This window comes from Saccopteryx leptura, chromosome 1 (genome assembly GCF_036850995.1).
Source record: "Saccopteryx leptura isolate mSacLep1 chromosome 1, mSacLep1_pri_phased_curated, whole genome shotgun sequence".
Classification (NCBI taxonomy): domain Eukaryota; kingdom Metazoa; phylum Chordata; class Mammalia; order Chiroptera; family Emballonuridae; genus Saccopteryx; species Saccopteryx leptura.
Genome location: NC_089503.1, coordinates 307859283 through 307882474, shown reverse-complemented (window position 1 = coordinate 307882474; position 23192 = coordinate 307859283). Strand labels below are relative to the sequence as shown.

At 55.3% G+C, this 23192-nt stretch overlaps 1 protein-coding gene across 2 annotated transcripts in view; it reads right to left on the bottom strand.

Annotated features, from left to right (window-relative positions):
- Positions 1-1415: 1415 nt before the first annotated feature.
- The window catches only part of TOM1 (target of myb1 membrane trafficking protein), a 44038-nt gene continuing 22261 nt past the window's right edge, over positions 1416-23192 (bottom strand). For both annotated transcript variants that reach the window (XM_066358269.1, XM_066358270.1), the window contains 13 exons: positions 22516-22594; positions 21306-21455; positions 20827-20961; positions 20559-20705; positions 17058-17174; positions 13782-13915; positions 12862-12895; positions 12406-12499; positions 11222-11342; positions 7519-7594; positions 3006-3065; positions 2396-2435; positions 1416-2290 (listed from right to left, as the gene is read on the bottom strand). In XM_066358269.1, the coding sequence (XP_066214366.1) occupies positions 2136-2290; positions 2396-2435; positions 3006-3065; positions 7519-7594; positions 11222-11342; positions 12406-12499; positions 12862-12895; positions 13782-13915; positions 17058-17174; positions 20559-20705; positions 20827-20961; positions 21306-21455; positions 22516-22594 (1342 nt within the window). In that variant the 3' untranslated portion in view covers positions 1416-2135. The remainder of the gene's footprint in view (positions 2291-2395; positions 2436-3005; positions 3066-7518; positions 7595-11221; positions 11343-12405; positions 12500-12861; positions 12896-13781; positions 13916-17057; positions 17175-20558; positions 20706-20826; positions 20962-21305; positions 21456-22515; positions 22595-23192) is intronic.

The following is a 23192-nucleotide window of genomic DNA, read 5'->3' as shown; positions in this document are numbered from 1 at the left end:
TCCCCATTTTGAGTAAGAGCAGCCTCTGGGCAGGGCTGACAAGCTCGCACCCCTCAGCACAGGGTCACCTGCACAGTAACTGGGCAAGGTTGAGCCTTGTCTAGGAGACACTACCTTGTTAAAACCAGAGCCTTCCTGTGACCTGGGCTAACACAGCTAACTGCTGCATGATGTAGGAGGTGACTTCCAATTTGGACCAGTTGAGTGTGGTATGACGGGAGGGCATGGGCCTAGGGTGCCACCATTTCCCCCCAGTTGGTCAGACCAGGCTGATGGCGGGCTGCACGGGGGAGAGTGGGTAATTGCTCTCCTCACATAGAGAAGTGGTTTAGGTTGGGGAAATGGGTCAGACGGAGGTTCAGCCATTGCCTTCCTCCAGGCAGGCTCACCTGCAGGCTTTGAAGCTGGCCGAGACAATAAGCTCCCTCCTCCCACTTAGGGGATGGACAAGCCCAGGGTCCCAAGTCTCCAGTGTGCCCAGCTACAGGCCACACCTCAGAATGCAGGTCTGCCTGCCCACTGCTGATGGGGGCTGGGGGCTGCTCAGAGACCCAGGCCACACTACAGCTGCCGGGGCCCCCTGGACTCGGGCATTCTGACATCTGCTCTCTATGGGCTGACCTTTCAGGCAGGTCCATCATCCCAGTCCCACACCAGTCCCCTCTCCTTCTGCCACCGAGGGCTGGGCCAGGAGGTGCCAACATGCTTCAAGCAGTGACTCAGAAATTACAGACCGGAAAAGGTGGAAGGAACTCAAGACCTGGGGCCCTCTGGCCACCAGGAGTGAGACAAATACTGACGCCCTGCACCTTACCTGACCCAGCTCCTTGAGCTGTGTGCCTGCCGTCATCTGGACAGACTGTGCTGTCATCTGACAAGTGAAGACATTGCACTGAGGCACGAAGAGGTGCCAGCACATGCCCAACATCTGTGCCCCTTCTGAGCCTGGCGGCTCACATGACCGTTTCCGCCTGTGTCTATGAGACGAGGTGGTAACCCTGCTTTGCCCAGGCTGCTGTGACCATTCTGAGTCTGCGTGCAGCCTAGTCGAGCCCAGCACCTGGCTCAGACGAGAAGGCGCTCTCCTCCCCACAGGTGCGTCTCCGTCACATGGCCTGAGCTCCCACTGTCACTGCTGTGCTGCTGCAGGGCTGGCCCGAGGCGGGCAGCAGTGCGAAGGTGCCCTGAGCATGCAGGGACAAACTCCTGGCAGGGCAAATCGTGGCTGAGCCCGTGTGAGGTACCAGAGGGCTGCACTCACCTGTGCCTGGTGGGGTGTCGCTGGGTGCCCAGTCCTGCTGCTCTGCCTGCACCATTTGCAGACACCATCCTTTGAATGGCCCCCACCCAGAGTGGCAAAGTTGTCCCTGCCACTGGTGAGACCAAGAAGTCACTTCCCACTTGGAGACTACTGCTAACAGGGTGGGTTTCTATCTTTAATTAGGGACATAAAAGGCACCTCTCCCATTACAAGATGATCAACCAACAGGTGGGCTGTGCCCGGCAGGAAGAGGAAGGGTGGAGGGAAGGCAGTGGAGGAGGCCGTGGGCCACAGGAGCCCCAGGCATGCCGAGGCCGCCCCTGCAGCCTGGGTGGGGCGCGCTGGCAATGCCATGTGCAGCTTCGTACCAGGACAGTGTGCAGTGTGACACAGGCCACATGCCCTGCCCTCCACAGCTGGCCAGACCTCAGGCTCCATGAGGCAGGGGCTGGAGAAAGGACCAGAAGCTGCAGCAGAAACTTGTTTCTGGCTTCCAGGCAGGCTTTGACTGGCAGTGTGGGCTCTGAAGACGGCACCTCTGGGGATGGGCCCAGGGATGGGATCACCCAGGGCAAGGAGTCACCTGGGGCAACCAAGCAGCCAGCCTGTCTGTCCCAGGCCTTCCCGGTCTCAGCAGTCATAGTGGTTGGTTGGGGTGAGAAAGGAGGCAGGAGTGGCCAGTATCCCAATGAAGAACTGACCTGTTCCCCAATTCATCTGCTGCCTTCCCACACCCTCAAACCATGTGGCCCAGCCTCAAGGAGGAGAGAAGGGGGTAACAAGTCACCCCCAAAGCAGCCTTAACACCAAAGGAGGGAGATGGGCTCCAGCCAAGGGGTATGGGGGCAGTGGGGTTCGGGGTGCCAGACCCCACTCATAAGGCAAACAGCATGTCATCATCTTTCTCTTGGGTCTTCTTTTGAGGGGTGGTGCCTGGAGGGGGCCCCGGGCGCCCCTCTGCTGAGGGACTGGAGAGGCTGGGCAACCGATCAGCCACTTTGGCCCGTTCTTCCAGGAACTTGTCAAACTCTAGAGAAACAAGAGAGAGAGGCTGGGGGTGGGCTCTGAGGCCTGAGCGGGGTGAGGTGGGGGGTGGAAGGGGACATGGATGGGGGCAGGGCCAGGGCACCCTACCTTCACTGGTGACGCCCTTGGGCTCTTCTGCGTTATTCCCCTGAGAAAGCAGAAGGAAGCAGAGGTTAGGCAGAGTTGGGCAGGACAGGGCTCAGGCTGCTGAACCAAAGTGACGCAGACGCAGGCTCTGCGGGCCGAGGACCTGAACCTCCTCCTCAGCCCCTGGCCCGGGTGCGGCCTGGCTTTCCTGCTTGGCAAAATTCACACGGCTGTCGGGAAGCTAGGATGGAGTACTACAGGCAGGGTACCGAGCACAGGCTGTGGCACCAGTGGGCCCTCGATGAACACGACTTCCTCTTCCAGTGTCTAGAGGGGTGGACGGACGCATGCCCACGGTGGGCAAGGTCGACACCGAGACTGAGGCCAGGCACACTCAGGCTGGGGCTGGGCAGGGTAAGCCACTGCCACAAGACAGGACAATGGACCCCTGCCTGACCTCTGCCGAAACATGGCCTTGGGGGCTTGCGGATGGAACTCACTGCGGGGAGACTGCCTGCGCCTCTTGTCATTCACTGGTTGTTTAACCTGTCCCTATGACCAGCCGCTTCCTGTCAGGTGGGCAAGGAGCGGGTCCGAGCCTTTTCTCTGGACTGGGTGGGCCCTGACTTACCACGTCAGTGGACAGCCACTGTTCGATGTCCTCCATGAGGCAGGCCTGGGTGACAGGGATCTGGAAGGAAGGGTGGGCAGTGAGGGACAGTGTACAAGCCCCACCCACTGGGTGGCCTGAGGCAGTCACCTACCCCTGAGCCTCCTCACTTATGAAATGGGGCCAGTCAGACCTGCCCCATGCCCTCCTGGGAGCTGAGATCCTGACACGCCCTCTAAGATGGTTCCTGCCCAGCTGCCTGACCCAGAGTTCTGTCCATGGTGACAGGCTGTGACAGGGGGATGCCGGGCCAGTGGGCTCAGCAGGGTCTAGGAAGGGGCTCCTAACAGCTGGAGCAAGTCCACGGGAGGAAACGGACATCCAGCTTCCTCACACTGACGGTGTGGGCGAGGCTCCAGGTTGCAGGAGAAGGGTTTTGGGCACACGCTCTGGTCAGGGTTGAGCACAGGTGCTGAGCAGCCTCTGACGGAGGAAAGCACAGAGCCCAGGAAGGGCCAGCGAGGGTGGGGTGGGGGCACGATGGTGGGCAAGGAGCTGCCGGGGTCTGTCTCCCTGCATGTCCCTAGGGTCAGAGTTCATGGTGGAAGGGCTGAAGTGAAGGGAGGTGCCAAGATGACCGGAAAAGGCCAGGCCGGAGGACCCAGAGGGCTGAGGCTATGCACAGGGACACTTTACTTTGGGTCATAAAGACACTGGGTCAGAGATTGGAATCAGTACAGTGTGACTGTGGGCAGTTTACACTCATCTTTAGAGGATAACAGCAGTACCTACTGTCTGGGTTGTTGTGAGGATTAAATGAAATGATGGATAGAAAGAACCTAGCAGAGTAAAGGCTCAAGAAACGCTAGTTACCCGTTAGCTACTGTGGGAAAGAGGAGGAGCGAGTCCTTCCTTAAACCACGCCAATTCGGTTCCCAAGCTCTCTCTCTGGCACCGGAGGCCCCAGTGGGTAGCAGCAAGCCCAGACAGGCAGCAGGAGCCGCCGTCCCAGCAGCACCAGCGGTGGCAGCAGCAGCACTCTGGGCTGTCCACAACAGCACCCTCTCTCACTCAGCTCTGCTGGCTCTCCGTCCAGAACCAGGCAAGCCCCAGTCACTTCTCAGCTGCCAGAGGGGCTGCCTGGGCCTGCTTCAGAGCCAGGAGCCAAAGCGGGCACCAGGAGGTCGTGCAAGCAGCAGAGGGAGCAGGACCACACTGAGTGCTGGGTTCGGTCCAGCGGGCCTGGGCTGGCCAGGTGCGCACGGAACCTCTTGTTCTCTGGTCTAACGGTCCTGCTCCCTCTGACAGTACCATCAGGTGGGACCCCTACAAGTGACAGCCCCAGCTCTCGGATGGCCCCTCCTCACCATGCCTTGTCTCACCATCCAGTCACTGAGGCTCTTCTCACTGCCACCTCCCATCTGGTGAGAAAGGGTCACGCTGAAGGAGGCGGGAAGGACAGGGCCTGGGCCACTGGTGTGCTGGCAGCCTTCTCCACCAGGACACTCCTTTCAGGTCAGCAGGCTGCTGCCACCTTAGCCGCCGTGTGTGTGTGCATGTGTGTGTGTGTGTGTGTGTGTGCGTGTGCAGGTGTGTACTGGGTGTGGTGGCAGCTGGAAGGGGACCGGAAGCAGCAGAGGGTGTCTCACGGGGAGATGAACCCCAGAATGGGCTGGGAAAAGCTTCTCCTGCCTTTTCATAAAGATCCCAAAGGGCCTGACCAGGCAGTGGCGCAATGGATAAAGCGTCGGACTAGGATGCAGAAGGACCCAGGTTTGAGACCCCGAGGTCGCCAGCTTGAGTGCGGCCTCATCTGGTTTGAGCAAAAGCTCACCAGCTTGAGCCCAAGGTTGCTGGCTCCAGCAAGGAGTCACTTGGTCTGCTGAAGGCACACGGTCAAGGCACATGTGAGAAAGCAATCAATGAACAACTAAGGTGTTGCAACACGCAACAAAAAACTAATGATTGATGCTTCTCATCTCTCCGTCCCTGTCTGTCTGTCCCTGTCTATCCCTCTCTCTGACTCTCTCTCTGTCTCTGTAGAAAAAAAAAAAATCCCGAAGGGTGGGCCTGAGCAACCTGAGGATGGCCGAGCAGGCAGCCATGGCCAGCCAACTGGTTTTCAGGGGATTCTGACGGGCACCTCAGGCTTAGAAACACCGGTTTACCCAGTCCCCTCGTGTTTACTATGGCAGACACAAGGTTCCTGGGACCCCAGAGCATACTGATGGGAGAGAGCGATAGGAGTCCTGCCTTCCCACCCTGGACAGAGCTCACATGGGGCCCAGCACACAAAGCCACACATCACAGGACCTGTGAACTGGGCAGCAGGGACAAACACTGTTGCCACAGAGGTGGCACTTGATACTCCTCTGTACTTGGCTGCCTGGAATCACGTTCTGATGGGCCAATGAGAGGAAGTCTTACCACCAGCCAGAATTAAGCACCTTGGGAGCAGGTGTTTACTAACATGGTTTTAAGACAGCCATACTGTGATCTGGCAGAAGTGGCCTGAATCTCTCAAGTTATCAAAAATGAATGAGCCATCATTTACCAGTTTTTGCTTTTCTGCAAGTAGAGAACTGTGTGTCTTCCTTCCCTGTGGCTGACTGCGAGGTGGCGTAGGGCCAGGAGACCTGTGTTCTAGTTCTCGGCATGCCCCAAGTTGCTGTGCTGTGCCCCTGGGCAAGTGCCGCCTGTCTTTGGCCTGTAGCTCCCTCACTTGCAACAGGAAGGGGTTGGCTGGGTGGATTGCTGCCTGCTGGGCTGTGGGGTCAGTGCCTGCCCACGAGAGGCCAGGTGGCCCGGGAGGGCAGTGCTTTTAGCAGGCTGCCAGAGTGTCCGGATTCATCTGGAGCCCTGGAGCCAGAGGGTGCCCTTGGGAAAGGAGGTTGAGCAGGGGCGCATTCACCTCTGCTCCTTTGAGTTTTGCAGGCCCTCTGTGGTTCTCGTTACCAGCACTGGCTTTGCAGCCAGCCAGACCCCGGGATGAGAACCTGGGCAAATGAGCTCATATATCTCAGCCTTGGTGTTCTGTTAGTGGAAAAACCACACCGCAGCACCATGAAGGTTAAATAGCTCACTAAGTGCCAGGACCACGCTAAGGATGTTATAGTTGTTGTCTCACTTAACCCGTCTCTGGGACTCAAGTTTTCTCATCAATGAAAGGGGATAACAGCACATCTTAAGGGTTGTGTGACGATTCAGTAGGGGGGATGAAGAGAACTTAGCACAGGGCCTGGCACAGAGCGCAGGCTTGACAAACAGCCACTTAGAAGGAAAAGGGTGGGCGGCTCTGCGGGGTGACAGGTCACACCACACAGAGCAGGCCCTCGATTCCCTTGCTGGCCCTGCCTCCAGAGTGTCCCACTCTGTTCTGACTCGGGAAGGACCCTGGAGATTGGAGATGTCCGGGGTGGGGGTGGGGGGGGATTAGCCAAGACTCCCCCCACCCCACCAGTAGAGGGCAGTGTCCCCAACTTCTCACTGCTCTCCCAGCTTCCACACTGGATCCTTCCAAAGCAGAAGTCAGATGAATGTCCCCTCTGCTCAAGACTGTCCACGGCTTCCTCCTTACACAGAACAAAACCCACAGTCCTTCCAGCTGCCCCAACACCCTTAGGTCCCTGCTGCCTCTCAGGTACCTTTCCTGCCAGCCAGTCCCTTTGGCCTCAGGAGCCCTGTGCTGTCACCAGCCCTCTCCTGTGCTGGCGAATTCACTGCTCCTCTCTCTCCAACCCCGGGGCCTGCTGTTTCCCACCAGCTCCCAAGGAGCAACTCTGTCCACTTACCGGGACAGAAATTCTCGGTCCAGACGGCTTCCAGAAACAAATTCAAAGGTATGAGAAGTGTGCCTGGAGTTCTTGCCCAGGGGGAGGGCCCCCTGCAGAGTGTGCTCAGTGCTGACTTGTGGCTCTCACTCTATATACTGTACAGTCAGCAGCTAAGTGGGACTGAAATGATGCCCAGGGTGCCCCCCTGTGGCTGCAGGGTGAGAAGGCAGGCAGGGAGCTGGAGGAACCACAGGCTGACAGGCTGGGAGGGGCAGGGCTGATGCCACAGCTCTCGCTCTCTGTTCTCCTGTTTCCCCCGTCCATTCTTCAGCAGATGACAGGTCTCTAGAGAGGCCTGAGGGAGAACACTGACTGAGCTCTCAGCCTGTGCCAAGCACCTTACATACACCCTCTCACGTATCCTGTTATATAAACCATGAAGGCACACTGGAAGCTCCAGCAGAGAAGACACTGAGGATCAGAAAGGGCAGTCATCTGCCTAAGGACACACAGCTGGTGAGGTGGAGCTGGGGTGGGAACCAAGCTGCTGGTCTCCCGCTCTGTCTCAGACTCAGGTCTGAGTCTTTGCTCTAACCCGTCTCACCACGTGAACTTGGGCAGATGACTTAACTTCTAAGTTCCCTCAGCTGTGAAATGAACACTCACACGAGTACACAGGTGGAGGGCGTGCCAAGCCAGTGCCCGGCACACGGGGACTGAGGGCAGGCACTTCCTGCCTTCCTCCTGGGCCCTCTGCTTACCGCTCCAGTGCTCTGCTGCCGGGCGTCCAGTGCTCCAGCCAGGCCGTCTGTAGCTTGGGGGTCTTCGTATTTTACTCTGAAACACAGGGGGCCCATAGCCGTTAGATGCTGTCCCTGCTGTACCAGGCGCACCAGCTGCTGTGACAATGGAGGGGATGGGAAGGGACGAGCTGGATTCACATCCCGTGTGGGGCTGGGCTGTGCCTGGGCAGGGCTGTCTCAGGCCCTAGGAAGGCTCCAACTCAGCCCTGACTGAGGGCTGCCTGCAGGCCCGCCTGGGAAGGTAGAAGGAACCCTGCCTCCTGCCTCTGGGAACTGGGATCAGGGCTGGGGTGCATGGCAGGCAGGAGAGAGGCTAGAGGGGAAAGGGGGGGCGGGTGCTGCTGGCCAAAGACAGGACAAGATCGCCAACGGCAGTCACCAGACTTAGGCAAGCCCCAGGAGTAAGAAATAGGACAAGGACTCCACGCTCACAAAGAATTCCTATCTGCAGACCCTTTCCCCTTTGGTAACGTTACATCGTGCTCTGTGTGAGGCCACATCTGCACGGGGAACACAGGACAGGGAGGGGGTGTCTGCTATATATGAGGGGGAGTGTCAGGGGGGCAAGAGAAGAAACCAGGAGTGGGAGGCAGACCTGGGCTAATGAGGGGGGCTGTGTGTCTTCCCTGGCTGCTACGGAGGGGATGTCCAGGGGAGGCAGGGGACATCCAGGGACACAGCCCTGATGCCTGGAAAAAGCCATAATTCTTGCTCTGAACCAACAGTAGAGAGGAGTTGAGACCTTGGCACTGGGTCAGTCCAGCACTGAGGTGAAGCGAGCCCCAGAATCCCTGTTACAAAGGGAAACCCTGCACAGGTGGGGAGGAGGCATCTTCCTACTGTGTGGGGGGCATGGGCGGGGCAGCACCCCACACTGCTGAAGCCAGGGCTGCACCAGCTTCAGGCTTTGGCAACTGGGATCCTGTCACACTTCTGCAATCCCATTCGCCCTCTGGAAATAATGCAGGCTGTACTTAAAGGGGCCTTTTGAATAAACCCCCAAATTCCCATGGACACTTTGAGAAGTACTGCTGTCTACTTCCTCCCAAAGGATGTGCAGTTAGCCAGAAAAATGCGGTCATTAGCTAGTTCATCCCCTGGCTGCATAGCTGCCACTCAAGGCAAGCGGGCTGGGCAACCTGCAGGGCCTTGCTGGAGTGGACCTGAAGCTAGGTGGCAGGCAGCATGCTCGTACCCTTCCAGAGGGTAGCGCAGTGCCCTGGCTAAACCCGGGCAGTGGGCACTGAAGGGGGGGAATGATGCCAGAGACTGTGCGCTGTGCCCTGACCCAGGGAAGGCCTGCTTGGGCATGGCAGCAGTCACATTGCTTTCCCTGGGCCTAAGACCTGGCAGGTGCCTTGCGGACAAAGGCAGAATGAGGCATGAGTGGCCCTAGGAACATACAGAAACTGATGCTTCCTTTCACCTGAAAGAACTTATGTTCTTTCTTAATTACTCTCATCACCTCTACTCCTTTCTCTCTCTTTCTCTCCCTCTGCCCCCACATCCCTGCACAGCCCTGCAGGCCAAAGGCCAGCCATTCCTTGGGCCATGCCTGCAGCAGTGAAGGCCTAGTACGCCCCAACAGGGCTGCAGACCTAAGCCAGGTGTCTGGGGTCCCCATGTTCAGTGTAGGGGTGCTGCTCCTCAGAGGCTCCCAGGAGGCTGCTGGCCGGCAGCTGGACCTGCACCACTTATTAGGAAGAAGTGGAGTGTGTCCCCAGAACGATGACGTGGAAGAAGCTGAGAAAGAGCCTTCCTTCTCCCGGCAAAGCCTGGCTATGGTGCCCCTGACCTGGCTCACCCAGAAGCCCCCGTCGCTCTCCTTGGTGCCCCGAGGGGAAGGGCCTGGTCAGGTGGAGAGGCCAGGACTGTGCCAGCTGTGGTCAAGGCAGAGCAGAAACAGAGGGACTGACAAGGAGCTGGCCTCCTGGAGAGTGGAGGCAGAGCCGTCCAGTTCGGAGGGCATGGGCCAGGGACCAGGTAGACAGAACAGGCCTGGGAGGACTCAAAGTCTCAGAGGACAGGGCAAGGTGAGGAGTCCAAAGGCCAATCAGGTGACTAGGGCTAGAAGATCCAGCTGCAGCATAAGGGGTGGAGCCAGTCAGGAGAACAGAGGAAAGAGGGACTCTGAGCTAGGGCCCATTCCTGTCCCCTGCAGGGCGCTTTCTGCTGGGGTAGAAACCAATCCTGGGGGCCTGCAGGAGAACCTATTATCTGTGAAGATACATGATGTTGTATCTGACCATCTGCCCTACCCCCGGCATCTCATGCTCTCTCCCGTCTCTGAGCCTTTGCACATGCTGTTTCCATGGCCTGAAATGGCCATCTTGACCTCCCCCACCCCGCTGTCCAGGCCGCGGTGTCAAGTACCCTCCAGAACCGTACTTAGCACTGCATGGCAGTGGTCCATGTGCACATCTCTCCCTGAGACTGTAGGCTCTGGAGAGAATGTTCCGGGTGGGCTTTCCTCTGTCCCTCAGGGCCTCACTCTAGTAACAGCAAACCTCAGCCAGGGTGTCGAGTTGTGCCAGGGGCTATGTGGTGTGGCCAGTGTGCTGCCTGCTGGGGCCTACTGGGGCGGGCCATCCTCCTGGCTGTTAAGTCACACTGGACTCATTAGCCTCTGCCTGCACAGCAGCCTCACAGTGCCCCTAACTCCATGGCAACCCTGAGCCACTGGTCCCAGAGCACCTGGGCTTGGGACTACAGACTGCCCGAATAACGACGTGGCTCATGGCTCACCCACCCCCCTCTTCCCAGAGCTGGCTATAGCCAGTGGGTGGGGCTATGGGCCCCACGGACTCAGGCGAGCTACACTTGGACTTGGATTTGCCAGTGTGGAGGGTTATCTCTGGGCCCTCTGGAGGCCTATTAACAGTTTCCAAAGATACCAGAATGACCACTAGGGAGCTGGAGGGTCTCCTGGGGAGGTTCCTTAATCTAGCACTTTCCTTGGCTATCTCTTCTGGCTGGCCCCAGGTCAGACTTGGGGCCATCAGCAAGGGGCTGACAATGAGCCTCCACACACTGCTTCCCTGACATGTCCATACGGAAGTCCATCATGGGAAGTTGAGGTGAGGGGCTGGCCATGTGACCTGACTACTCAAAGCATCTCCCTGGAAATGGACAGTCCCCATAGGACAGAGCCCCAGTTCTGGTGCAGAGTGGACAGACCTGGATGGGGCAACAGGGACTATGGAAGAACAGAAATGAGTGGACAAGCCCCTGAGAATCAGCGGGGGTCTTTCTGCCCCCCAGAGGGCTTGCTGCACTGTGTGTGCAGGGGGGCCTGAGTCAGGTTCCAATCAGACATACCTGGGCTCCCAACCCAGGGCAAATGACCCAGCCTCTCCATGCCTCAGTTTCCTCATCTGATAAGATTATTTTGGCACACAGCTGGTCAACATATAGGCAATCCTTCCCCCATCCAGCTCTGCCTATTGGGCACTCAGTCTGCTACCTGGTACTGGGCTCTCTGGGCCATGCGGGACTGACTTAGGGGCAGGAAATCTGCCATCCTGATGGGCAGTGGGCTCTGGGTTTTCCACAGGGTGTGCCCATCAACATGCCAGGTTCAGGGACCCAGGGAGAGGCTCTTCTCTTATAGGGAGTGACCCAAACTGCAGGGGATCAGGGTGGGGCTAGGGGGGACACTCACTCTTTCCGTTGGTCAGCCAGCGAGCTGCCCCGTGTCAATGCAAACATGTCAAACTCATCTTCCAGCCGGCCAGAGGTCTCCAGAGACTGCAGGCCAGCTCTCACACTGCTGGAGCCCAGGTCTGCAGGGACAGAAAGTCCACATAAGATGTCGCCAGCTGTCCTTGTACACGCTGTGGCCAGGCTGCTCCCTGCCAGGCCCAGGGCTGCTTCTGGATAAGCAGCATGGATCACTGGAGCCAGGGCAGTGTCTACGCATGGGGTAGGCTACCTGCTGGCTGAAGGACCATGGGCACAGTCACTTCCTCTCTTGGAATGATTTCTTAGGGCTTGGCATGAAGCAGACAGTCAATACTAAAGCTAATCATGTCTGAGCAGGCAGTGGCACAGTGGATAGAGCATTGGTCTGGGATGTGGAGGACCCAGGTTCGAAAGCTCAAGGTTGATGGCTTGCACATGGGCTCATCCATCTTGAGCACAGGCTCACCAGCTTGAGCGTGGGATAATAGACATGACCCCATGGTCGCTGGCTTGAGCCCAAAGTCATGGGTTTGAGCAAGGGGGCACTCGCTCTGCTGGAGCCCCCCAGTCAAGGCACATATGAGAAAGCAATCAATGAACAACTAAGGTGCCGCAACGAAGAACTGATGCTTCTCATCTCTCTCCCTGTCTGTGGATCCCTATCTGTCCCTCTGACTCTGTTTAAAAATTAAAATGAAAAATAAACAAACAGAGCTAATGACAGTGCTATGCCAACGAATGCTACCATGGGCCAGGAGTGCATTCTGGGACTGCACTGGTCTGAGCCTGGTTCAGGCCCAGCCCTTCCAGTCCTCACGAGGACTGTGAGGAAGGGCTCACTGCTGCCCATTCCAGAGGAGGAAAGAAGGACGAAGGATGTTCAAGTGACTTGCCCAAGCTCACCCAGGTGATTTAGGCTATGGAGAATTCAGTGACAACAGGCATTTTCAGAACAGTGGGCTTTCTGAAACCCGAGAGCTCTCAGCCATTGTGAGGCTATGAGGAAAAGTCCCATGTGTTTTGTCCCTGAGACCCAACCCTGTGGCAAGATTCAACATGGGACCCCCGTGGGGAGGGGGTCTGGGCTGATGTTCTGCTGTTGGTGCTCCAGCTCCAGCGGTATCACAGGGTGGCGCCCAGATCCACAGGGGTGCCCGCACTTACTCATTCCTGCCAGCTGGGACGAGAGGTTGCTGGTGGCTGCCGTGTCTGAGCCCATGTCGATGAGGTCAGCTGCTGCCTCGGCCTCAGCTGGGGCCTGGGGGGAAGGGAGATGCCACCATCATCCTCCATGCCCTGTAGCCTCATTCCCCTCTGCTCGGAGCACTGGAGCCGCCTGAGGAGCTGCCACCAGGGCCCTGGCAGCTGTGATTTAGGAGTTCTTCCCCCAACCCCTTGGCCTCTAGCTCCACCGTTCCCTTTCCGAAGGCTGGAAAGACCCTTGGGCATCAGCTGATGGCAGAGCCTTAAAGGGACGCTGACACAGAAAGTTAGAAGGGGTCTTTTCTAGGAGCCTAGATAAGAAGGCACATCCTGTCCAGGATGTGGGGGTGGGAGGTGAACACAGCCCATCTTCTCCCTGCTAACAGGGCATGGTCTAGTCACAGGAAAGCTGTTTACCTTGGCAGTCTGGCCAGTTCGGAACCGCTCAAACCTACAAGACAGAGAGCAGAGTCAGTGAGACAGACTGAGAGAGGCCCTCAGCCCAGCCCGGGCAGAGCCTTCCACACTGCAGGGCTCAACATCAACGCAGTGGCTCAGGGCGGGGACGGCGCATCTTGTCTGTCCTGAGCAGATCCACTGATACCTGATGGCCCAGGGAATTAACAGTGCCTCTCTTTCATTTGCAAAAGTGTCTCAATTTGGATTATCAATTATCTGGCCACTCCAGTCATGACCAGCATTAGTCAAATGAATAGGAATAGAGGACAAAACAGGAACGCAATGCACCCATTTATTGATGGTGACACGCTGGGGACATGGTCCAGGAGTTTCTGACCCAGAGACCCCCAAGCGGCCTCAGGCTCTGTCCCTCCTGCTCTGTGGGAGGCCTCACTGCTTCAGTCTTTTTTGGACTCTAAAAGTGATACATTTGATAGAGGCTATTCATCTCATCAATCCTTCTGCTTAAGTCAGCCAGAAACGCTTTGTGCAGCCTGCGGTCAGAGCTCTAATTAAATCAGGTAAGTGGTCCATGGCCCTGGAGCCTGGCAGTGGTAGAGTGAGCAAGGACAGACCAGGCCTGCCTGGCTGGGGCCCACGCTCGCAGCCCCACTGCTGCCACTTCCAAGGGCTGGGTGCAGGGACACAGGTGCAGGGCTGACTCTGGCAAGGAGAGGAGAGGAAAGGAGAGGTGGGTGAAGGCGGGCATGTATGCCCACACTGGAGGACGGCAGCTGGACACACGCACTGGATGGCCAGCCTGGTCTTTGAGAGGGAGGAGAGAGAGTCAGCTGGTGTGGGGAGACCAGGAGTACAGGGTAGGAGGGAAGTGGGAAGGATGGGACAGCTGGCCACATGCTGGGTGAGGGGTGGGCTACCGTTCGTGGCGCAGGAACACATTGTTGAGATTGTCGTTGACGATCAGCAGCTCCTCCGTCAGCTGCTCATTGGCGATCCGGGGGATAAGCTCCAGGACCCGTTGCTGCATAGCTCGGCATGTCCGGTTGAGCTCCTGTCGAGGCAGCACGTGAGACAACCATGGCTACTGGACCCAGAGTGAGGCCATCTCTAATGGATAGGCTCTGGCCTCTGGGTGTGCCTTGGAGGACGGAGAGGTTTCCAGACTGGACTCAAGCTCCACAGACTAGCTTCAGGGGTTCTACGAGCGAGCCTTTGAATTTCACCATAGTGTTCCTTGCTGACATTTAACTAACACATGAAAGGGTGCTGCTGGTAGAACCTGGCCTCGTGCAGACTTCGGAAGAAAGTTCCTGCCGCCATCTTTGCTCAGTTTAAATAAACTGGTCTGCCAGGTGGCTTGCTGAACAAACCGTAACTTCTCTGGGTGGACTGGGTTCTCTTTTGTAACCAAAACATAGAAAATGAACTATATGACTCTGTTATTCAAAAACCCTGATTTTGAATTTTTGCATTATTCTCACTGACATTTTTTTTTTAAGTCAATCCATTAATCTTTTATTTTTTTTTATTTATTCATTTTAAAGAAGAGAGATAGAGAGAAAGAGAGAGAGAAAGAGAGAAAGGGGGGGAGGAGCAGGAAGCATCAACTCCCATATGTGCCATGACCAGTTAAGCCCAGGGTTTTGAACCGGCGACCTCAGCATTCCAGGTCGACGCTTCATCCACTGCGCCACCACAGATCAGGCTCACTGACTTATTTTTAAAAATATTTTTAGATATACAGAAAAGTTGCCAAGATAGTACAGGGAGTTCCAGAGTCCTGTAACTCTTCTCCCAACGTCTCCTCAGTCTGGCACTTGTCAAAGTGAAAGCATTAAGAGGTCAGGGCTACTAACTAAACCACTGACTTTGTTCAGGCTTCACCTGTTTCCCACTAATGCCCTTTTTATGTCCCAGGACCCCTCACCGCATTTAGTTGCCATGTCCCTGACTGACTTTTAATTACTGTTACATATTTAAACTTGTAGAGAAAAAGCAAAAAACTAAAAGGTACAGCATTATAAATATTCACTCACAAGACTGTTTTTCATTCAGGTGCCCGGTACCAGGTGCACTGGCACCTGGGCCACAGTCTTGAGGTCTAAATAAACTGTTGTCAGGCATGGGGCCTGTGGCCACATACCAGCCCCTTCCTCCTGGAGGTGTCATTAGCCTAGACGCTGCCCCAATACAGACTTTGGTTTTTCTGGACCCTGTTACTTGCCCCCTCCTCGGTCAGGCTCCTTCTCCTGGGATTTTCTTATCTGCCTGCAGAGTGACTGTCAGCCTCTGGTGGGTCTCCCCTCTTCTGCCCATGACCAAGCACATTTATGGCTTTATTCCTACTTCCTTATCTTCTCAAAAGCAGTATTTGGAGCCAGTCCCTGGGTTCAAATCCCAGCTCTGCTGCTTACCAGCTATGTGACCTGAGCATATCACATGACCTCTCTGCCTCAGCCTGGAAAATAGGGCCAAGAATCCCTACCTCATGAAAGAGGATGAAGATCACAGTATTTCCCCAAGTATAAGACGCACCTTAATTTTGGGGCCCAGAATTTGAAAAAGAAAAAAGTATTACATAAAGTTATTGAACTCAAGTTTTATTCATCACAAAATTCATACAACTCCTCATCACTGTCAGAACTCTCATCCATTAGCTTGTCCTCATCTGTGTCTGATGACGAATCACTGTCTTCATATATTGCCTCGCCCTCAGTTCCATCTATGGCAGTGGTCCCCAACCCCCGGGCCGCGGACCATTTGGTACTGGTCCACAGAGAAAGAATAAATAACTTACATTATTTCCGTTTTTTTATATTTAAGTCTGAACGATGTTTTATTTTTTTAAAATGACCAGATTCCCTCTGTTACATCCATCTAAGACTCACTCTTGATGCTTGTCTCGGTCACGTGATGCATTTATCCATCCCACCCTAAAGGTCGGTCCATGAAAATATTTTCTGACATTAAACTGGTCCGTGGCCCAAAAAAGGTTGGGGACCACTGATCTATGGCATTTGAAATGACTCAACCACTGTATAAGACGCACCCAGTTTTTAGACCCCAAATTTCTCGAAAAAGGGTGCATCTTATACATTGGGAAATGTGGTAAGTAAGTGAATGTATATCAAGTGTTCACATCAGAGCCTGGCATATGGGAAGTGCTCAATGCATGTGAGCTGTCCCTATCTGCTCTAGCAATCACTCACACCTACAAAGCTTCGGCTTGGGGGACACAGAATTAGCTGCACTATAGCAACCCGCTGCTTTCTAACTCACACAGGCTTCTCTCATAAGCCTCATGTAGTCCTCACACCCCTGTGTTCTTTCCACTCTGAGACTCCGACTTTACTTCTCGTCCCCTGCAAGGCAGGAGCCCCAAGCAAGTACACTGGGTCAGCTCAGTGGACAAGATGACACGGGATGGACACATCACAGCCCTGCCCTCAAGGAGTTTCAAGCCTAGTGGGAGACATACACAAAATGAGGCAATCACACCAAGCACTCCATCCTCTCATGGGTTCTGATGACTCCTGGGGCTCGGGGTCTCATCTTTTCTTGGCGCCTCTATGAACTGACATCCACAGAGAAGGTGCCTTCCCCAAACCCAGCTCCTGCCCCAGTGCCCCTTCCCTCACAGCTGGGGGTGGGACTGTGGGAGTGGCTCATGACACACGGGAGCGAGAACCCACAGTTCCCACCTGCCTCAGCTCCCGAGACCAGTGCTGTCGTCTCAAGCTGGCCCTGTGCTCACACCTGCCCGCTAGGCCTGTATTCTGAAAGGCGGCAATCTTGCCTACCAGCTTTTGCTCAATACTAATTATTGGGGGCTTATTCTGAACCAGGAACAGGGCAGGCAAAACCTTCTTTAACTTCATGTCAAATTTGTACCATGAAGGCTGTTATTAGAGCAATTTTACAGATGAGGAAACTGAGGCAGAGGGGCTATTCTATATTCCAATCTGATGGAGTCCAAAGTACCCCAGATGGGTACTTCTCCTGTGTGCCCTGGCTGGGAAGTAATTTGTGTAATTATTTTTACACAAATATGTAACAGTAATTAAAAGTCGGTTTTAACATCTCCCACAGTAACAAAGGAGTTCAGAGTAAGCATGAAAATTGCAGGGTGGATAGGGTAGGAATGTGTGTGGTCAAACGAGCAATAAGTCTTCTGGGGGCGGATCCGTGCTTACCTGTAGCAGCTCTAGGTCTGCAGGCTCGGCTTGGGTGGGCACCAGCTCTGTCAGCATCTCGGACATCACCCTTACGTTCCCATTCACCATCTCCAGCTCGCTGCGCAGCTTCCCAATCTGAAACACACCATTGGCCCTGGTGAGAGGCCAGGAGTCCTGAGCTGATGCTGCACACTAGGACAGCCGGGCAGCACCAGTCCGTGTGTGGTGCCCAGAGGAGCTGACCTGCCGGCACCCTCTCTCGGCTCCCAGACAACATCCTTGCAGTAGAGGCCTGGGTCTCTAACTGTCCCCAACCCCACAGGCCCCTCACAGGGGCTCCATCAACCATTACCATCTCCAACCGGGGAGCCTGGTGCAGGGAGAGGCCAACAGGAAAGAAGTGGAGGGTGAATGCATCACGGAACACAGCTGGAAGGCTCCAGCATCTCCTGAGTCCAAGGGCAGCTAACAAGGCCCCCGGGGCAGTTTCCCCAGGAGAGAGGAGAGTCGGCAGGCTGGCTTCCCTCTGCAAGTGACGGGACTTACCCTCTCCTCTCCTGGGATGATGGGATTTTTGTCTTGCTCCTGGTCTGTTTGTTGTTCCTGGTCTACTTTAGTGTCCCAGGCTCTTCTGAGGATACATCCCAGTGCCACCCCCAGTCTGAGTGCAAAACTCAGACTCAGTACTTGTTACAGGGATGTCAGCAGCTTTCAGTGATCAAAGGGTCCAAGGTGTTGGCTTGGGGAGCTGTTATAAATCAAGCTGCACAGTCTCTTCACTGGGTGAGGTGGTAGAAAGCTAGTGCCCTATGCTGTGGGGCTCTGTGGCGTGTTGTCTCCTCATGAACACTGTGCACGGTGTGGGTAGCAGGAAGGGATCAGTATGGAAGCTCCAGAATTAATCTGGCCAAAGAACCCTTTGATCACGGAACATCTCCTGGGTCTGGTTTGAAGTGGCTTACATTTTGGGAAATGCTCACACATTCTAAATCGGAACAGTGTCACTATATCAATTCACAATGCCGGTGATAGCAGCCATCTTTTACTGACCACCCATTAGGTGCCCAGTGTCTTTTTTTTTTTAAAGTTTATTTTTTTTTGTTCATTAGATTCCACATGTAAGTGGAATTATATGGTAGCTGTCTTTCTCTGGCTTATTTCACTTAGCATTCTTACTGATGCCTGTCCCACCTCTGGCCAGTGGAACCACTCCACTTTCCTTCCACCCAAGTATCTATGATGTAAGTGCCCAGTGTTTTAACGTACATGGCTAATTAAACTTGACCACCGCCTTACAGGGCACCTATCGTTATCCCAGCCTTGACAGATGAGGGTGTGGGAGCACAGACACAGGCGGTACACACGCTACAGTTCACCTGACACCTTCCAAACCCGAGTAATGTGTGATGTACCTGGCCTCTTTAATGAACACTCACGGTATAAGTAAGTGGGAAAACTACGAGCACAAACCCAGCATGTCCAGGTCAGATGGGACCCAATTACAACAAGTCTGAGAGTTATATCACTAAGTGCCTAAAAGTCCTACATGTCCCAAGAGACAGCAGGAGACTCTGAAAGACTCAAGTTTGTTTAGTAAAAACCTTTTTGCACTAGACGTAATCAGATTTTTTTTTTTTTTGGTATTTTTCTGAAGTGAGAAGGGGGAGGGGAGACAGACAGACTCCCGCATGTGCCCGACAGGGATCCATCCCCGCCCCTCCCCGCCCCCCCCCCCCCCCCCCCGGCATGCCCACCAGGGGGCGATGCTCAGCCCCTCTGAGGCATTACTCCACTGCAACCTGAGTCATGCTAGCACCTGAGACGGAGACCATGGAGCCATCCTCAGTGCCCGGGCCAACTTTGCTCCAATGGAGCCTTGGCTGCGGGAGAGGAAGAGAGAGACAGAGAGGAAGGAGAGGGGGAGGGGTGGAGAAGCAGATGGGCGCTTCTCCTGTGTGCCCTGGCCACGAATCAAACCCGGGAATGCCAACACTCTACCGCTGAGCCAACCAGCCAGGGCTGTAATCAGATTCTTAACCCATGCAGATACCAGACTTCAGGCAAACTGGTTTAAAATCATAACCCCAGTAAGATAAATTTTGGATCACAGGGTGATTTTACAATTTTTATGTACCTTTATTTGTCCAGTTAGGAAAACTTCTCTAGTAATACCTGTAACTCTCGGAGGTGACTTTATAAGATATTAAAGTACAAAAATTTATCTTCAAACAGGTGAGGGCATGAAAGGCTGTCTGGCAGGCTTGTCTATGAACCCAGATGATGCTGTACCAGAGGGCAGTCGGTGCGCTTGGGAAAGTCGTTTCACTTCTGTTTCCATCATATATACCTGAATGTTTTCTTTTTTTTTCCTCTTTTTTTCTACCTGCACGTTTTCACAAGCATTTTTGGCAGCTAAGCTTTTATACTTAGCTGATGTGATGGGTCTGAAGTTTGTAAAACAACTCAAAGTGGGCAACCCAATAGCGCAAGGCCTTCACTTATACCCCAACAGCCAAATGATGGTACACCCAGGCAGCACTGGTCACGGCTGTGGACGCCCCTTGTAGGGACAGCAGCTTCCGCAGGCTACAAACGGCTCCTGGCCAAAGGGCAGATCATCTTGCCTCTAGGAGGAAGAAACTGAAGGACAAATGTCGACTAAACCAGTGTGACACCTAGTCTGAGGAGGGTCCTCTTTCAAAGGTCCTCACAGGGCCCTGGGAAACCTGGCCCAGGCCAGCCTCTGGAATCTGACACTATGCCTCAAATATTCTTGGAGCTTCACGGGAAGCATCGGCACACACAATGCAAGAGCTTTTTAAAATTCTTTTTTGTGTGGATGTTTTAAAATTGTTTTTAGCCAGAACCTCTGCTCAAATGAAATCTTACGTGAGCTCATAAGCAAACCACACAAAGAAAGTGGAGATGCTGTGGGCACAGGGGCTGCCTCCCGGGCACCTCCTCTCCCTGGTGCTGCCTGCCGGGCTCCTCCTCTCCCTGGTGCTGCCTGCCGGGCTCCTCCTCTCCCTGGTGCTGCCTGCCGGGCTCCTCCTCTCCCTGGTGCTGCCTGCCGGGCTCCTCCTCTCCCTGGTGCTGCCTGCCGGGCTCCTCCTCTCCCTGGTGCTGCCTGCCGGGCTCCTCCTCTCCCTGGTGCTGTCTGCCGGGCTCCTCCTCTCCCTGGTGCTGCCTGCCGGGCTCCTCCTCTCCCTGGTGCTGCCTGAAGGGCTCCGTGGAGAACAGTTGGGAGGACGGCTGATGTAGAACACAAAGCCTGCCTGGAGCCTGACAGACTCGAATTTGAATGCCGCTCTGTCTCTAATGAGCTGTGTGGCTCTGGGCAGGTGAATTTCTCTGAGTCTCATCTCCCAAATAGGAATACACCCCTGTGAGGCTGTTGTGAGGACCCAGTAGAGGCTCCAGGACCATAATTTTCATTCTGACAGGGAGTCCTCCCTGACACGTGGGGAGGGGCCAGGCCTACCATCCTGACCCTTGAGGCTCTGACCCAGGCTTGTTTACCTGCTCAGGGGTTGGAGTTATGGGTGCATCGCTGGGGAGTACAGCTGAGGTGGGCAGAGGAGCTGTGTGCTGGGTGGGGTCCCCCCGATGACTGGCGTCAGTGCCCACAGAATTCTGTCCTGATGGTGTCTCCGAGTTGAACACGGTCTAGCGGACAAACAACTGGATCAGCGAGGCCAGTAAGGGCCCCAGGATGTAGCTGCAGAAACCTCTTTTGGTGACCACTCCTGCCTCCCCTACCCGCTGCTCCCCTCATGAGTCTCCTCACCCTCTGGGGTGTGTGGATGGGTGACAGCATGTCTAGGTCGGTCATCGGGAACTCCAGACCCTTCCTCCGCAGGTCCTCGTAGACGGCGACGACACCTGTCAAATCAGGCGAGCTGCGGAACGCGTCGGCCCAGGACTGAGAGGGGACAAGGGGATACGGCCGGTAACCACTGCTCACTGAAACCCTTTTAAGGTCACCTACCCACACCCCACAGAACAGCAATTCCATCCCTGACCTCCTGGTCCTTTCGCTATATCGCCCAGACAGCCCATTCCATAGCAAGGCCCCGAGATGACAAGTCTCCCCACCCCCGGAATGCCCAGTCAGCAGACCAAGGTGGCTCCCACAAGAAACAGACTGAAGCCAACAGAAAAAGAGCAGCAGTGGCACGGGCACCCTTCTCCTTGGCCAGGGCCCAGAGCTGTCAGGGAAGAGCTGGCACTGAGCTCTCCCTGGCCCGCCCGCCTGCCCACACTCACCTGGATGAGGTTGAGGATTTTGTCGTGCACGATGGTGGGGGGGTTGTTCTTGGGCAGGATGGTCCTCACCAGCACGCCCTCCACAAAGTCCTGGCTGGCCACCAGCAAGTGAAAGCGGTGCCCACAGTTCTTGACACAAGTTTCCAAGACCTGGAGGCCAGGAGGTGCCCGTGAGCACCTGTCAGAGGACAGGACCACCCAGAGCTACCCTTCACACACTCTGCTTATGCCCCAGAGGGCAATCTCAGAGGGAACAGGGCTTTTATTCCCTGTTTAATATTTAAGCCTTTGTTTAATATTCTCACTATGAAGTGAGACCCAGCACACCGAGAAGCAGGGATAATGCTGGGATCCCAGACTGGTTTCCTGGCGGGTGAGGCTGGGGTGGGCAGAGAGAGGTGTGTGGGCTAGAGGCCGCTCACTAAGTGGCCTTAATGCCCATAGAATCTTGTCCTGAGGCTGTTTCTGAGCTAAATACAGCCTGGGGGAGGGAGTGGGGGCTCTCTAGGTGGAAACCAAAGAGAGGTTTAATCAAATGGTGACCCTGCGGCCCAAGGAAAAGGCAATGGCCTGCCCTCCCAACTCCTTGTTCCTGCTCCCAGCAGGAGTGGCCTTTGCTTTTCAGCATAGCCGGGTCTGCCTGGACAGAACACTGCTGTGGGGAGGCTGGCACAGCACTCTCATCCCCACCCCCCACCACACCCACTCTGACAGAACACTGCTGTGGGGAGGCTGGCACAGCACTCTCATTCCCACCCCCACACACACCCACTCTGACAGCAGGACATCCCCTCATGCCTGGCTCGTCCTGTTGTGGGCAATGACTGCCCTTGGCCACCATTTGTTTTATGTTCATTTTTCAGGAAGAGTGCCCAAGTGCCAATCAGCACCCAACTGGGCCTGCCTGGCTTTTTGCCCCTGAGAAGCGTGGAGTCACTGGATCTACATTACCCGCAGTCTCACTGGCCCAGGCTCTCCATGACTGGTTCTGGAGGGCGGTGGGCCTCGATGTGCCTGCTCCCAAGCAAGTAGGTTGGAGAGGACTTTTTTCAGTGGCCTCTCTTGCCACTTCAGGTTTGCAGTAGTGTAGACAGGACAGCGCTTTGCCCACAAACCCTTCTTTCCCAGCTCTTGGAAGAGGAGCCCCACAGAGGCTGGGAAGGCCTCCTCAGTGGACCTTGGTGCTACTGTGGACAGACAAGGCACTCACCGTGAGAGCCAGCATCACCTCGTGGAAGTTCTTATTCCCCACGATTCTCTTCTTTATTGCGCGAAAGGCATCTTTGGGACTGGGCAGAAGGACAGAAGGAAGGATGGCTGAGGCATGGGGCCTCCTTATCCGGCACGGAGGCTGCTTGCCTGAGATCAAGGGCTCTGGGAAGCAGGGATGGCTTCTGTTAACCGTCCTCCCTGGGTCCGGTTCCTGTTCTCTGTTTATCCAGGTTCTAAACCACATCACACTCAGCCTGCCCCACCAAAATCCTCTCAGTAGATCCTGAATATGTGGCAGAGATTCTCCCTGTGTGGTCCCCAGCACCACTGCAATAGAACACTTTAAGGGGGAGGTGTGTTTGTGAGAAACGCAGACCCTGGGCCCCCACTCTCGACCCCCTGAGCCAAACATTGAGGGGCTCTGCATGCTTACCATGCCCCAGGGGCTTCTTATGCAGACTGAAGTTTAAGAACCAATCCCTGGCCTGACCAGGCGGTGGTACAGTGGATATAGCAATGGACTGGGATGTGGAGGACCCAGGTTCGAGACCCCAAGGTTGCCAGCTTGAGTGCGGGCTCATCTGGTTTGAGCAAAGCTCACCAGCTTGAACCCAAGGTCGCTGGCTCCAGCAAGGGTTACTCAGTCTGCTGAAGGCCCGCAGTCAAGGCACATAT